Here is a 15,451-nt window from a genome sequence, read left to right as displayed (position 1 = left end):
CAATAAGAGTATGCAGATAAATATAGATTTGCCGCTCCTGCTTACTCGACAACTAGGAGCTCACCAAGAGTCTTGGAAAACAGACTAACACCTTGCCACTTCAATCATATGCTGGAGTTTTGTTCAAGCATTAATGCAGTCAATTTAACTAGAATAGCACACCGCTCGCTAAGCACAATATTCCATATAACTAACCACTAAACATCCTATATATAACAAGATACCTGGCTCAACACTCCGCGAAAAGATAACCCTAGCTAGTGCTGCTTCGCCCTTTCACTCGCGGTACTCTGCATACTCGGCGTCCGAGTCAGCCCTGGCCTCGCACCACTCCCGGTACTCAACCGCGTTGGCGATCTTACGAACCCCGGTGAGAGCCTTGGATTATCCAACTCCGAAATCTCCACGTCGCTGCTGTCACTCTCTGTATCGCTCACCAGATGAACACCAGCTTCCTGGTCTTCTCCAGCATAATATTCCTCCCAGTCGCCGTCTGCGTCCTGAGGGCCGGAACGTAGGGACTGGTACCGACCACGTCGAAGCCGCCAAATCCCATGGAGACACACCGCGCAGCAGTACCGGCGGAAGAGCCATATACAGGCTATCGCACCGAGTGTCGCGCAGGCACCGGCGAAGAAGAGGGCTGGGGAGTGACGTGTTATAACCCGGCTGGGTCGCGAAGGGGCGTAAGGATCGACGGTAAACCGATGGAAAGGGAGGATAGCCGTTGTCCCTAGGATATAGCCCCGTTCGTCAAGGGCCCGAACACGGAGGTAGGGGTAATCCGCATTGAATGGGATTGGTATCAGAGTCTCAAAACCGGCTTTCTCGACGGTCGCGATCTTGGTAAAGTACGCGTCGGAGGTGTCGCTGTAAGGGTTTGGATAATTGCCATTGCCGTAGTTGGGATTGGAATTAGAATGCGCGTTCGGGTAAGGGCTGGGGAGGGCGGTTTCGGAGCCCTCCAATACCCAGTGTGTGATTTCGGTCGCGCCGTTCCAGCTTACAGCTGCAGTGTAGCCGGTGATTTCGAAGTCGGGAGTTGTGGAAGGGTGACCTTTCCATGAACGTTTGCTGGCGCGGTATGAGGACGGGGAGCCGGTGCCGAAGCTGGATACGGAGCCGAATTCGGCATGGCAGAGGGGTGTTCCCGACTGGGAGAACTCGGTCCACGCGGCTCCGTTGAGGCCGTAGGAGACGAGAACGTTCCCGTTATCTAGGACCTGGACGGAGCCCTGAGATTGAGACCGTGCTTCTGGTGTGATAGCCCAATGCTCAAAGGCGCGGTACTCGTGGCGGAGTTGAACGGTCATTTCTGTCTGGTCTATATCGAGGTAGAGACCCCGGTTGGCTCTGCTGTCCGGCGAGGCATTGTCAAACAGCGTGATTGACTTGCCATCATCGCGAAAGCGAGCGTGTTGCGGCCACGCAAACGTTGAGGCATTCCCACCGGAAAGGTCTGTGAAATTGCTGTGATTTCCCCCAAGCCGCCATAATATCTCGCCTGTATGCCCGTCAATATAGATCAAATAATCCACTTGACGAGCGGAGACGAGATAGTTTCCCTTGGCATCTTTATCAACGCTGTGAAGGTGAAAGAAGTCCCAGGCAGTGCTATAACTCCAGTCCGGGTTCTCAGTTTCTCGAATAACCTGACTGAAATTGACATGCTCCGAAGCACGCCACTCAAACAGCACTCTGTCAGTTTCGATATCAATTTCAACGAAACGGCTGTCCCAGACCCAGCTGTCATATCGTCCGTCATCGGGCTGGTGGTCGACATTAACGACATCATAAACGGTAAACAGAGCGGTATCATCGAGTGTGATCTGAAACTCATGCAGGTCGACGGAGTCGCCGTTCGGACCGCGGATCTTGTAGACCTCGTTGTATGACGAATCTAGCTGTTTTGGTTTAGTCCCCGCTGTCAGAATGATAGGGACAAAAATTATCCATACCATGTGAACGACTCCATCACCATGTCCCTCGACATCAGTAGAACCCGACCAGAAAGTGAGATATTGCCGTCCCTTGTAGGTATGGACGTCCAAATTGGCTGTTGGTTCGTAAATATCCTCGCCCGCCCACACCAGCTGTCCGTCTTGATCAACGATTGTTGGGCTGCGTGCTGCTACACCTTCACCGTGAGGGGTGAGGAGTGTGTATTGGCCATTCTGACAGCGGGGATCCCGCTTGACGTAGTACACAGACGTTCCCTGAATGGAAGTAGAGTGGTATAGTTCTGTTGGCCATTCGCCAGCAGGCTCGGGGCGGATAGGAATGTCTGCAGACACGAGCTTAAGCAAGGATGTTGCTAGCAAAAAAGAGCGCCACATTGTGAGGGTGTAGCATCTGATACAAAGTGTGTTGTGATTTGGAAAGTGAAAAGGGATGCTGTGACATGGACGCGCGGAGCAAAGACGATCATATAACGCAGACTTATTTTTAGGCGTGCGGCTGTTGCTTGGAGACGCGATCGTCAGGGTTGAAACTAGCAAATCGCTGGGACCACTCCAGACTGCTTGAATGTAGAAGCCTGGAACAGTGGGGTTAAGCTTCCACTCCGCTTACTTATTTAGCTGGTGCCTGCGCCAGAATCCGTATCTTGTCGCGCCAGCTTCAGGCTCCAGGAAAACATGGCAAGTTCATTGGGAGGCTTGTCGTGCTCGGCCCGCTTCTCTAAACTGTCTTCTCACAGGTTTGCCAGGGGCCAAAGTGTATATGTCCAATTATTATCTTTGATATCATCCAGTCATCTAATCTATACTATAAGGTATGAAAGCCCAAAACACAACCTTGTGTCACTTATTTGCTGCGCTTGTAGATCTTGCCGAGGAACGCTTCGAAGACCTCCTTCTTCAGGCCTGTAGTCTCATCGACAGCTGCAATCTTCTCCTTCAGTTCGCCCACAATCTTCTCCTCGTACTCCTTGTACACAGTCTCCAAGTCAAGCTCACGGTAGATCGCCTTGACTTTCTCCTCTTGCTCACCGTCCTTGCGGCCGTAGGCAGCATCGAGCACCTTGCGCTGCTCAGGGCTGCAGCGCTGGAGAGCCTGGTTCACCAACCATGAGCACTTGTTGTCTTGGATGTCCGTGCCAATCTTTCCAATAACCTCAGGGTCTCCGTACGCATCAAGGTAGTCATCCTGGACCTGGAAGTACTGGCCGAGGGGGATCAGGATGTCGTGGGCTTGCTGGAGGTTCTCAGGGGTAGCGAGTTGGAGGTAGTGGAGGGCGAGGGCGACAGGGAGGTAGAAGCTGTAGTATGCGGTCTTGTAGGTGACGATGAAGATGTACTTCTCGAGAGAGAAGTTATCAAGGTCCACCTTGTCCTCAGGGGCCGTGATGAGGTCGCACAGCTGGCCCAACTCGGTTTGCCAAGTGGTCTCGTGGAACAACTCAATGAAGTCGACGTAGGCGGGATGGGAGCGGTAGTGCTTCTTGAGGATAACGTAAATGCCGGACTCGAGGAGAAAAGCGTCGTTGATGGCGATCAGACCGACGCCCTGGTGGCGGTACCAGCAGGGCTGGCCGCGGCGGGTGATGGAGCCGTCCATAAGGTCATCACTGACCAGGAAGAAGGCCTGGAGCAACTCAGTGAGCCATCCGAGTGTGGCTAGATCCTTGTATTGCTCGTCGCTCAGAGGCTTCTGTAGGAGGGCGACACCGGTATCGGGGACGGAGAGACCGCGGTTCAGCTTTCCACCAGGGACGTTCGTGTCGATATTCTATGAACGAGGAGTTAGTACTGAAGGATAAATTGAAGACAATCAATTTGCCATACCTTCTTAAACCACTCCAGCGCGTTCGCGGGCAAGTTGTATTTCTTCGCATGATCCAGCATATCCTGAGCCAGGGCGGGGAAGACGGCCTCGAAGGCCTCGCGACTTGAAGAGGGCATTGCGGAGTATAGAGAACGAGTGGTTACAAGCACAAACGAAACAATTGACAAGATAAGGGGCTACAAACAACAGCCAGAGGGAGGGGAAGCGCAGACGAAGGGTGGAATATTTAATTGAGGGGAAAGCAAAGAGCGGTCTCTTTGTTCAGGTCGACGGAGTCCGGAGTAACTTAAAAAAAAGGAGTCGGACTATCGATTTACAATCCGCCTGCATTGGTTGCCCCGCGGTTTGCATTGTTTGTTTGTCGCGTGCCCAAACAGGAAGTTGGCTTTCGCGGCCCCGGGGCCGGGCGCATGCTCGCTCATCAACATTGCATACTGTGTTTCGACATCCATCCATTGAAGGGAGCGCTCTGGAATAGAGCTCCCTCTTGGTCATTATGGCTGCCAACATAACCGAAGACAATATCAAGGATTTGAAACACCGCCTCGAAGACGCAGCTATCAAATGTTCCGAACGATGTCTCTACCAGTCCGCCAAATGGTATATTTCTGAACCTTGAGAATTTGCCTTGTCCTTCTGCTAACGCATAAATACTAGGGCGGCTGAAATGTTAGACTCAATTGCTCCAGTCGACCAGTATGACACCGATCCCGAATCCCCAATGGATATTACAGAACCACCTCTGCCTCCGAACCCCTACCTCCGCATGCAAGATCCACAAGAGGCTCTCCTCGAAGCTCAAGAGTCCTATAAATACCTCCTAGCGAAATCTTACTTTGATACACGCGAATACGACCGATGCGCCTCAGTTTTTCTCCCCCTGACCATACCGCCCATCGCATTGTCTACCTCTTCACCAAACCTGAAACCCAAGCTCTCGTTAACTCCGCAGAAGGAAAAGGCGAAGCGGGCTTCAACTGGCGGAAAGAAGGGTAACAGTGTGACGCGAAATCCGTACCCGAAACTCAGCCAGAAGTCGTTATTCCTTGCATTGTACGCAAAGTATCTGGCTGGAGAGAAGCGCAAGAATGAGGAGACCGAAATGGTTCTGGGTCCGGCGGATGGGGGTGCGACTGTCAACCGAGAACTTCCCGACCTCGCGCGAGGCCTAGAAGGCTGGTTCAATGAACGTCAGGAGAAAGGAGTAGAAACCCACAACCAGGGATGGCTGGAGTACCTCTATGGGGTAATACTCATCAAAGGGAGAAATGAAGAAGAGGCGCGGAAGTGGCTGATCAGGAGCGTTCATCTGAACCCATTCCACTGGGGCGCATGGCAAGAACTGAACGATTTATTGGCAAGTACCGAAGATGTACGTGTATCTGGCCTCACTTGTGATTGTATGCTGACCCTTGCAGTTGAAACAAGTCGTCGACCACCTACCACAAAATATCATGACCCTCATCTTCCACGTCCATTGCAGCCAGGAGTTGTATCAAGCTACCGAGGACACCTATCAAGCTCTCTCCGAACTGGAAACTATCTTTCCTACCAGCGCGTTCTTGAAAACACAAAGAGCTCTTCTTTACTATCACTCGAAAGGTACACTCTGTCCGTCCGTTCCGCTGTCCTCTACTAATTGGTATAGACTTTGAGGAAGCATCCCATATCTTCACAGATATTCTCATCACGTCACCGCACCGCCTCGATAGTCTCGATCATTATTCCAACATTCTCTATGTAATGGGCGCCAGACCCCAGTTGGCCTTCGTAGCCCAAGTTGCAACCGCCACCGACAAATTCCGTCCCGAAACATGCTGTGTTGTCGGAAACTACTACTCCCTCAAATCCGAACACGAAAAAGCAGTCATGTACTTCCGCCGCGCTCTGACCCTAGACCGCAACTTCCTCTCCGCCTGGACCCTCATGGGCCACGAATATATCGAAATGAAAAACACACACGCAGCGATTGAATCCTACCGCCGCGCTGTCGATGTCAATCGCAAGGATTACCGCGCATGGTACGGTCTCGGCCAGGCCTACGAAGTGCTTGATATGTCCTTTTATGCCCTCTTCTACTACCAACGCGCGGCCGCGCTCCGTCCTTATGATCCCAAAATGTGGCAAGCTGTCGGATCATGCTACGCGAAGATGGGCCGCATGGAACAAAGCATCAAGGCTCTAAAACGAGCCCTTGTAGCAGGCTCGTACTACGCCGAAGATCCGTCACACGCAGGCAGCCGTAAAATCCTCGACCCGGAGACACTCCACCAGATTGCGAGTTTGTACGAGCGCCTCGGTGATGAGGAGGAAGCAGCCGCTTATATGGAACTCACCTTACAGCAGGAAACAGGCGGGCAGCCAAATCTGGACGAGGACTCGGAGGCTTCGGATAGTGATAACGATGATGATCAGTCTACTGCAGGGGGGTCTCGACGTCGGACGCGAAAACAGCAACAAGAAGACGAGGAAGATACGTGGCATGGGACGGGCCCGACAGCAACGACTTCTAAGGCCCGGTTATGGCTTGCCAGGTGGTCGTTGCGTCATGGCGACTTGGATCGCGCTGATCAACTCGCCGGGGAACTTTGCCAGGATGGAGTCGAGGTCGAAGAAGCCAAGGCTTTGATGAGAGATGTTCGTGCAAGGAGAGAAGCAGGCGAATGATCGAACCCATCTATTCATGCATTGTTCTCGCACTCGCAATACATCTTGCCTGATTTCCTACATCTCTAGATACGGTGTACTTTGTGAACTAGTCAGTTAGCGCGGCGTTTTCTTGTTGGTTGTTTCTCAGCTGGTGCATTGATACCTTGCGAATCGGGTTGATGGTTTGTTATATACTCTGCAGCTTCAGTCACGGTACCCCTTCTCGCACAATTTGAATCATGGCTATGCATGGACCTCGATGATAGATCTCTACGCTGTAGTCTCGAGCACGGCGAGCTGCACTTGGTCGGAGTTTTTTGCAACCACGCTCAGCCACCTTTGTACTCTGTACATGTCAGTGTCGGCAAGGCTCGTTCAACTCTATCCTATACCATGTCTCAATAAACAACTGCCAGTATAACATAGCAAGGCGGGTTCTCCCATGTCAGTCTTGGTCCTAACCTCATGACTGTGCAATAATGCCAACTTATCCTATCAAGAGTTGCTGGTTGCTGACCAATCGGTGTTTCGGCTGCGAGACTCAGTAAGCTCTTACAATGTATAAGTGTCTCCAGACCTTTCTCTTGGTGTTTATGGGACCAATTGGTCGTCTTCGACAGGCTATACTCCTACAGTAAGTTCCAGAATAGACAGCAACCGACATGCCAAGTCCGCTACGAGATGAAATTCGCAGATAATCATCTAGCTTAGTTTCAGCAGACTGAATGAGAAGTTTCTAATCCAACCTGATATAACCAGCTTCAATCTACTTCAAATCTGCAATACCGGCCAACATTATTCCTGCCCCTGTATCTCCCCCATCCTCTCAAACGCCCTCTTCGCCCTATCTCCCGCATCCCCTTCCAGCTTCAACCCATCATCCCTCGAAACAGCCTCAAACCCCTCCCTCCACACCTTCCATTTCGCCCCATCCCCCGCAAGCCCAGAGTCCCCCTCGCCCTTCACAACCCAACGATAAATCTCAACCCCCAAAACCTCAATCCAAGTCGCTGCCGCGGGGACATGATAAGCCCGCTCATCCTCGCGGTACCCAGCAACCTGTGCATTGAATGCACGATCCAGCGTCGAAACACCAAACTTGACGTCTCCCTGCTCCAGCAGGACACGCAGCCGCGTGAGGTGCGCCACGAATCGATTCAGGCAAACCCATTTGGCGATATATTCGGACTCAGGTACCGGGTCGCCGAAGGTGGGTTTTTCGGGGCCTTTTTCGCTTGGTCAACTCCATGAGAGGAAAGAGGGGGGATAGACAGAACATACCTATCTTCCATCGCGCTCGTATATCATACGTAAGGCCCGTTTGCAACTTCTCGTCTAACGGATCCGGGAGGTTCGCTATCAGCTGCTGTGTGAGGAGTGTTAGGGACGTAGGGTCCGAGGATAAGGGTGACGATGTGGCGGCGTCGAAGAGGACGTCTTGGATGTAGTCTAGGCCGACGTCCGGGTCAGGTAGGGTGGTAATGGAACTTATTATTGAGTTTGAGATATCGTCATAGATGGAGAGGTCGTCTGCGCTGAAAGACGACTCTCGAGGGAGGCGTTTGATTTCAGCGAAGATGGTCTTTAGCAGGGCGAGGCAGTCTGAGGCGTCGGGCCAGGAGGAGAATTCGTATTGCCAGTTTTCGAGGTAGGCTGTTATCCATTCGTCCATTTTGAGAGTTGTTCTTGTGTAGTTGTGGGTTCAGGTAGACTTGTGGGTGGATTCCAGTGGATGTTGAGCGGTTATTTAAGGCGTTTCATGGGATGGATCATGCCATCGCTGCCGTCATGCTACTGACTAGCTAACTTAGCTGTCCAATTACAGGGAAATTTGACGCCAGGGACGGGCCGATTTCCGTGCTTCGTTTACGCCTCTCCTAGAAGAATAATGTATGTTAGGGCATGTAGGTTCTATATCTCTTTTACAAACGTGCATGGCTCGCATCATCCAACATTGACTAGTTCTCCTCTAAGAAATCCAGAATATTCACCTGAATAAAAGTATATGGTTATATTTCTCGGTTGGTCATGTTCACTTCCCTAGATATAAACTCAGCATACCCCAACAGGTTAATTCATACTTGGTAGCAGCCCTTGCTGGCTTCTATCACGTACACCCAGCAGCTTATGACTTCCGCCCACCTAGTCATCTGTCTAGCATGACATATTGTTTCAGGACTTGCAATAAGTAGTCCGACTAGAGTGCGACTCACGTAAGGTGGAGGGCTATCAAGTTCTCGGCGAGTATCGCTGGTTGCAGGTGTCTATGAGCAAGTTAAACCACCTAGCAACGCACAGTACAGCCAGACTCATCTACTGCTTATACTAGTTATCCCTTGGGCCGTGGTTTATCTGTGAAGGACGCTACTTTTTTACTCCAGCTATCTGCCAGTAGCTCTCGAGCCCAGTCTGTCTTCCTTTCGTCAATGTGCTGATCTGGTGTGACAGCTTATGCGGGGTATTTGGCCTCTTCTGCATTGTATTAACTGGTAAGCTGATGATTCCTTGTCTGCTGGTAATGGCTGGGTAGTTTCTTCATATATACACGGGAAGAAGCTACTACTTACTAGCCCTATTTCCTCAAGGGGTTTAATTCCAATGGTGTGAAGAGACGGCCGACTTCAGCTACAATGTATGACTGTTGATTGACAGACTAGGCAAACTTGTCGACAGAAGGCAAAGGGTTGCTGCAGAAATGGCAGCACTTACAAGCCAAGACTCACCAAAGGCTGCAGCACTCTTAGATCTTGCCTAAGATGACCCTGGTAGATCCTAAGACACCAAATCATATGCACAAGCAATGTTTGTCTGTCCGACATATTCTTGTAAGCTCCTCCAAAAGTCGTCAGATACACCACGACCTTGAACTCCCATCCATTTCCGGCACCAAATAGAACTCCCAACCAACAGACAACATCTCCGTATCCCACAATGGCCACCAGACCAGACGACTATCCGAGTCTCAGTCTCCCCCTCACAGAAATGAAACTCTCATACGATGTCGTTGTGGTAGGCTCCGGATACGGGGCAGGCGTCGCAGCAAGCCGGATGGCTCGAGCAGGGAAGAGCGTTGCAGTTCTTCAGCTTGGAGGGGGGTGGAGAGAGGTTCGTTTATCTGTCTCGTTTGCTTTCTTTCACAGAGACCAGAGCAGTTAAGATTCATGGATTGCATCCTTTCAAGACGGAGAGAAGAAGCTGATGCGAAACTGGATTCGGCAATAGCGGGTTGCTTCCCTCATACACTGCCGCAGTGTCTGTGCGAGCTTCATATTTCAGGGGCTAAGATCTAGAAGTAATCGAAGGCGACATGGGTGCATGATTTCAATCCCTGGGTGGCTTGGGGGTGAGGGCGACGACGGAGGCAACACGAGGCTTTTCCAATTGAGACTGGGCGAGAGGCAGCATGCGTTTTGCGCGAATGGCAAGCTTCCCTTTCCTTCTCCCTGGGGTGGCTGGAACTGCCCAGGCCAGCTGGCAGGTGGTGCGTGGACAAGTCTAACATGCGGGTCGAACTTAGGGCTCGGCGGGGTGTCAGGGCAGCTTATAGAGAGGACTACAGGCGTCAATCCTCTTGCGACGATCACGGCAGCGGCGGAGAGATCTGTGGCGTTGCTTGCAAAGTCCAAAGGATGGGATATAGATCTGGCAACGGAAAACGGATAAATACATTTTGGCAGTCAGCCGAATGTCTCGCATTGCCGGAATGGCTGGAATCATGAAGATGGAGACTTCGATTTAACGAGATGGCGCTTGACAGAGGATCTCCATGGAAGTATAGCTTCGCCATCCAACGTAGCGGACTTTCAGATAGCCGAGGAACAGGGCAGAGGGTCGTCGTCTATCATGCGCATCCTCTGAATGGTCGAGCTATATCGAAGCATGCAGGGTATGTAGTGATTTTAGCATTCAATACATCAACTGATCCTGGTATCAAACCGGGGGCCAGCACTCCTAAATATCGAGGTATCTGCACTGGGACTGTGTCTTGCCGTGCGCTATCGCAGCATACAATGACAGTCATGAGGAGTGCTAGACTTCTTCGTCCCAGACGAAGAGTGCACGGGTTCAACCACCCTGAGATACACACTGTCTTTGTAGACAATAGAGGGCCACGGGCTGATAGTGGTTTAGAGAAAGATCCTAGACTCATTCTGCTATCTCTCCTCATTAAATCTGTGGAAAGCCACCACTGTGGCTAGGGTCCGTGTCATGGGGTTGAAAGGAGACAGGGTAGGGAGTGGTATTATACGCATCTCGCCCTTGTCCTTCTACCAGCAGCTATGGACCTTTCAGACAAAAGGTTCCACGCTGGACACAGCACCCGCGCTCATCTTGTTCATGTTGTATTTTGTTCTTCAATGCTGTGTGTTCTTCTTCCACCCTCTTATCCCATGGTGGCTCTGCCGCAGCCGAGTCCTCAACCAGAACTGCCCAGCTCAGCCGGCCTCCGCGACACAGACGGCATCGAGTCCAAACTGGACGTAAATGAGCCCGATCATGCCGCTGATAACTTCAAGTCCAAAGCCCCCAGTGCTGTTTCTCCCCGGCATCACAGGCTTATAAACCCCAAGCACTCGATCTTCACTCTCCCGTTCCAACACTGCAACATGGTCTCATACTTCACCTCCCGCGGTCACCGCTGCTACGTCCTAACACCACGCTGGAGCTCCCAGCCTCAAGCCTCCAAAGACAGCACAGTCATCGACACCCGCGTCGACATCGCCGCTGCGCTGAACCACATCGCCACGCACGAGCCGCACAACCCAGCCCCCTACATAATCGCACACTGCCAAGGCCCCGTGGCTCTCTGCATGGCACTTCTCTCAGGCACTGTAAAGAGCACCCAGGTGCTAAGCATCACCGCGAATTCCGTCTTCATGCACCAGGTTTTCGGATTCTTGAACTCCATCAAGGCATATTCTCCGCTGCTGACCTGGGCGTACGAGGTGCTGGCCGGTTCGTACTTCCCGATTAGCTTCGCCGCACGGCCCAGCGTGGAAGCCTCACATAGCGCGTGTTAGATCTCTTTCTGTGCATGTACCCTTTTCCCGAAGGAGAGGGAGACAGATGCACATCCCTTGCGTGCCACAGGACAAGCTTTGCTTTTGGCATGCTCTGGAAGCATAGGAATCTTGATCGACGGATTCATGATAATAGCGACGGGTTCTTCGATGGGACGTCCACAAATATTTGGGTCATCTTACGCGAATGGGGAATGCGGGGGTCTGTCTCGATAACAATCTACTGTCTTTGGTGAGATGAGAATCTTGAGAATTTGCGCGGGGCTCCGATTTTGTTTATTTCTGGGTCGGAGAATGAGGTGTTTCGGGCTGAGTCGACTTTGATGGATTACGAGCTGTTGCGGAGAAGGTTTGGGGAGGGGATGTGTAGAGGGCTTTGGTGAAGGGGTATGGTCATCTGGATCCGTTTGTTGGGAGGGATGCCGATCGGGGTGTTTATTGGAGGATTGAGGGCCATTTGGCGTGGTGTGTACAGAATGCTCAAGAGGGGCAAAGGATAGGAAGGATGAAGAAAGGAAATGAAGACCGGGATTGGGATGGACGTATAATAACTGTGGTATTCAATCTTCACTCCGCACCAATGCGAACCGAAGGATCCAAAGAGGTATATTCTCCAAGAACCATAATATCCTTTCGGTCGAACGATATCCGAAGCCGAGGTATGTAACCTTTTTCCAAGATTGTACTCGGATTCTCTTCATCAAGCTCTTCCCAAGGGGTAGCCGGGATTTCTTCCAGCGGATCTTCCAGGCGGACAAGCTCCCATGCTATACAGGCATAGAAATACTCCAGGCTAATCTTCTCCCAGGTCTTGCGAAGACGGAATTTGCGGTGTGTCAAGCTAACGTCAAGCTGAAGGAACTGGGAGTTCAAAATGAAGATTCGCCCTTTGGATGAGTGTTTAGAAAAGTGCGCGCGAATAGCCTCTGATATTTGTTTACTCAGTTGTAAAAGTGTTACGCCCAGCGGCGTCTGGGCATTGTTGGCAAAAATAATCCCGAAACTGGTGGTCTGTGGAATAGGCGCTGTGTTGCGTTTCTGAGGGTTTAGATTGCGCTTGTTGCCTGTCAGCATGAGGACGAACTCTTGCCAAGTGTTGACGACGTTATGAAGTCCGTTGGATCTAACGGATAGATTTTCGCAAGAGACACCCGGGGAGATATATATGGGTACTGTTGAGAAAGGAGATCTGGGGAAATCAGAGGTTGCTTTTTGTACTTCGTTGGGCAAGTGTTTGCTTGAGGTATCAGTTTTGCTTTGCGGCAGCGGGCATTGTTCAAGTGCAAGGCAAAGTGAGGACGAGGTTTCCTTCACTGTCGTGGACTTGACCACGCCGCGCATAGGATGGGCTTCAACAGAATTCACCTGGCATGAGCTCTTACTGCACGGTGCTGATGAGGAATGCGACGCTTTCCGCTTCTTAGGATTCCCTTGCGACGGTAGCTTTCCATCATCTCCCAGAACTTTACTAGCGGGTCCAGGAGACTCGCCTGCCGAACTCAAGACCCCTGATGAAATTTGACGATCAACGTATATGGGAATTAAGTCTGGAGCAAGCCCCTCCTGCGGCCGTGCTCGCTTTGTCGGACTCTCCTGAGAGGCTTGGGGTATTGCTTCTCGGGGAGCAGGGCGTATGACTGAAAGTCTACCGGCGCTGACTGGGCTGATGGCGCTTGTCCTAGAAAGTGCTGGTGAGGTAGCGGTGGTAGACCTCTCTGAATCATCTGGAAGGTAGCCTTTGAGGAATGTACTTGATTTGACTCGCTGAGCCCACTCTGCCTCTTCCTCAAGAATAGTTTCGGATTGAACAGAGACGGCTGCCTCAGCTGCAAGCTGAAGCTCCCGGAACGAAACCGTATCTTCGACAGATCGATCAGAGTGGATTTTTAGGATCCTAGGAAACCGGAGAGCATAGAACCTGGCGCCTGATGGCTTCTCAAACCCACTTCCCAGCACCTCTACCACAAACGGGGTTTTGAAAACGACATCCATTCGTGGAATACCTGGTCGTGCATAATCGAAGTTCAGCCCGCTTGACTCTGCACTGCGAGCACCATACTTGCCATAAGTGTTGAGCATTTGCAGATTCTGTTGACTCATGCAGTGGTGGTCGAGTACATCAACAACACGAAACCTGGGGCTCGCTTTGGATTGCAAGACATCCTCCTTGTTCTCAAGGCAGCCAACAAAGAAGTGCGTCCAAGAAGAGTCTTTCTTGAATCCAAGTACCGACGCATCTCTGGCGTTGTAGGTTGCACCGACTAGAGCAAGGTCAAGCGTGTCGCCCAATCCTGGAATATAATCCTTCTTCAGTTTGATCCATCGACCGAAACAGCTGTCGCGCGGATCAATCAGAATTGGAAAATATGGATCCTCACACCCTTTCAGAATGAACCCTTCCCATCGCTCTGCGATGCCCGCAGCGAACAGCGTCTCAAGCTTCGACCGACCATCCGAGCGGGAGAAATCAATAACTCGTTGATCGGCAATGTCTGCAAGCCCAGAGATAGTCTGAGCTATGTCCTTCAAGAGCAGTCGTCGCTCGCGATGCGGTTTTCGCAGGCATATATCGTTGTCGAGGAGCAGTATATCGAAGAAGACTATCATCAAGCGCTCATACGGTTGAGGTCTATACATGTTAGTTTGGCCCTGGAAAACCATCGAGTATAACTTACGGAGAATCACTCTCGGTCCCAATGTAGAGACCGGAGCGAGACACGAATTTACGGAGCTTATGAAAGGGCATAATATTCTGGTGCTTATCACTCCAGACAAGCAGCTCCCCTTCCAGGATACAACGACGGGTGAACTTGCAGCCTTCTTTACCGATTCTCAAGGAGTCAATGATGGCTTGATGAACCCCGATCCTGTCGGTGGTTGAATCTTTACCGCTCTTGGAAAATATCTGGATTGAATTTGAGTTCTTTGAAAGGTCAATATGAATCTGGCAATATTCGCCATCATACTTCCTCTCGACGCTCATCCGTGTTTGACCGACCATATTGCAGCAATGCTTAATGCTTCGCGCCTTATAGTACTCTGGTCTTCCAATCTTGGTCCCGATATTCGGAATAAGATGATGCAAGGCTATCAGACCAAGATCTTTCGCAAGCCCTGGTTCAGGTCTGGACGGAAAATGACAGATTGGTTGAGAAGAAAGCAGCTTCACGGCAGCTTCGAACGAATCCTGGAAAAGTAACAAATGAGGCAATAGGAAATGAAAGCTCTTAAGCGTTAGCTTCTCAGGTATAATATCCGAAAAGTGGCTCTTCAATATCATCCGTGTGAGCCATTTCGCGTCCCTGCTACCGAGACGTCTGTAAAGGGGAGAGAGTGCTCCCTCAACATCTACAGCCGAACGCTGTCTTCGGAGTTTTGGCCCAGAAAATCGACATCGAGAAGCAATCTGGTTCAATGCATAATCGATCTCATCCACAGTCACCTCTTGCCCACTAAATATATGGTTCTCTGCCTGTCGCATCACATTCTCCACGCACTGACCGAGGTCTCCTCCGCCGGATACGCGCCATCGTTCAAGCTCTTCACGGCGAGATGACCCGAGGAGTAAGCAGCGGCCAATGACTCTCGCTAGACCGGTGTCTTGGAGCCAGTATACCCGGTCCGTTCGCTTCTCTGGAAACATGCATGATAGCAATGCAAGGCGATCGGTATCGGGGTCACGGAAACGTTTGTCATGTCGGGCAAACCATCGTGAGACGACTTGAATGTCTGGATTCCGATTTCTCGCGTGTGGGGTCGCTTTCAGGATTTTGGTGTCCTCGAGAGACGAGAGGAGGTCACATAGGTAGGTGAACTTGAACCCCATGTGTCGGGCCGAGGTGTGCGCTAAAGTCTGCTATAGGACGATGCCTGTTTGATACTGCGGGCGCTAACATTGAAAGATATTATGGCAATGCACATTCCAAGGGCTTTGCTAATGAATCCGAGACAGACGCCTTGAGACTGCCTGGTGAAAGAAACGCGAGATGCGGAAA

The 15,451-nt window shown here is 51.2% G+C and overlaps 6 protein-coding genes across 6 annotated transcripts; 2 read left to right on the top strand and 4 right to left on the bottom strand.

Moving 5' to 3' along the window:
- Nucleotides 1–131: 131 nt before the first annotated feature.
- BJY04DRAFT_187638 (arylsulfotransferase family protein) lies at nt 132–2,523 on the bottom strand. The gene is made up of 2 exons (XM_073711073.1): nt 1,959–2,523; nt 132–1,904 (listed from the first exon to the last, which is right to left on the bottom strand). Exons 1-2 carry the CDS (start codon nt 2,334–2,336, stop codon nt 258–260), a joined length of 2,025 nt encoding a protein of 674 aa, XP_073572105.1. The 5' UTR covers nt 2,337–2,523; the 3' UTR covers nt 132–257.
- Nucleotides 2,524–2,534: 11 nt separating this feature from the next.
- erg20 (bifunctional (2E,6E)-farnesyl diphosphate synthase/dimethylallyltranstransferase) lies at nt 2,535–4,056 on the bottom strand. Its single transcript, XM_073711072.1, has 2 exons — nt 3,786–4,056; nt 2,535–3,729 (listed from the first exon to the last, which is right to left on the bottom strand). The coding sequence occupies exons 1-2, from the start codon at nt 3,900–3,902 to the stop codon at nt 2,806–2,808; spliced, it is 1,041 nt and encodes a 346-aa protein (XP_073572104.1). The 5' UTR covers nt 3,903–4,056; the 3' UTR covers nt 2,535–2,805.
- Nucleotides 4,057–4,060: 4 nt separating this feature from the next.
- BJY04DRAFT_51437 (anaphase promoting complex subunit CDC23) lies at nt 4,061–6,761 on the top strand. Its single transcript, XM_073720544.1, has 4 exons — nt 4,061–4,386; nt 4,444–5,158; nt 5,205–5,388; nt 5,435–6,761. Exons 1-4 carry the CDS (start codon nt 4,283–4,285, stop codon nt 6,451–6,453), a joined length of 2,022 nt encoding a protein of 673 aa, XP_073572103.1. The 5' UTR covers nt 4,061–4,282; the 3' UTR covers nt 6,454–6,761.
- A 205-nt stretch (nt 6,762–6,966) lies between these two features.
- BJY04DRAFT_187631 (uncharacterized protein) lies at nt 6,967–8,336 on the bottom strand. Its single transcript, XM_073711071.1, has 2 exons — nt 7,717–8,336; nt 6,967–7,661 (listed from the first exon to the last, which is right to left on the bottom strand). Exons 1-2 carry the CDS (start codon nt 8,105–8,107, stop codon nt 7,231–7,233), a joined length of 822 nt encoding a protein of 273 aa, XP_073572102.1. The 5' UTR covers nt 8,108–8,336; the 3' UTR covers nt 6,967–7,230.
- A 2,490-nt stretch (nt 8,337–10,826) lies between these two features.
- BJY04DRAFT_217605 (uncharacterized protein) lies at nt 10,827–11,456 on the top strand (the record flags this gene model as incomplete). Its single annotated transcript, XM_073716091.1, has 1 exon — nt 10,827–11,456. The coding sequence occupies one exon, from the start codon at nt 10,827–10,829 to the stop codon at nt 11,454–11,456; it is 630 nt and encodes a 209-aa protein (XP_073572101.1).
- Nucleotides 11,457–12,023: 567 nt separating this feature from the next.
- On the bottom strand, nt 12,024–15,282 carry BJY04DRAFT_217604 (ATP dependent DNA ligase domain protein; the record flags this gene model as incomplete). Its single annotated transcript, XM_073716090.1, has 2 exons — nt 12,024–14,085; nt 14,132–15,282. 2 exons carry the CDS (start codon nt 15,280–15,282, stop codon nt 12,024–12,026), a joined length of 3,213 nt encoding a protein of 1,070 aa, XP_073572100.1.
- Nucleotides 15,283–15,451: the final 169 nt, after the last annotated feature.

Source organism: Aspergillus karnatakaensis (genome assembly GCF_047715665.1).
Source record: "Aspergillus karnatakaensis strain CBS 102800 unplaced genomic scaffold BJY04scaffold_20, whole genome shotgun sequence".
Taxonomy (NCBI): domain Eukaryota; kingdom Fungi; phylum Ascomycota; class Eurotiomycetes; order Eurotiales; family Aspergillaceae; genus Aspergillus; species Aspergillus karnatakaensis.
The sequence above is the reverse complement of the archived record's forward strand: the minus strand, read 5'-3'. Positions and strand labels throughout refer to the sequence as shown.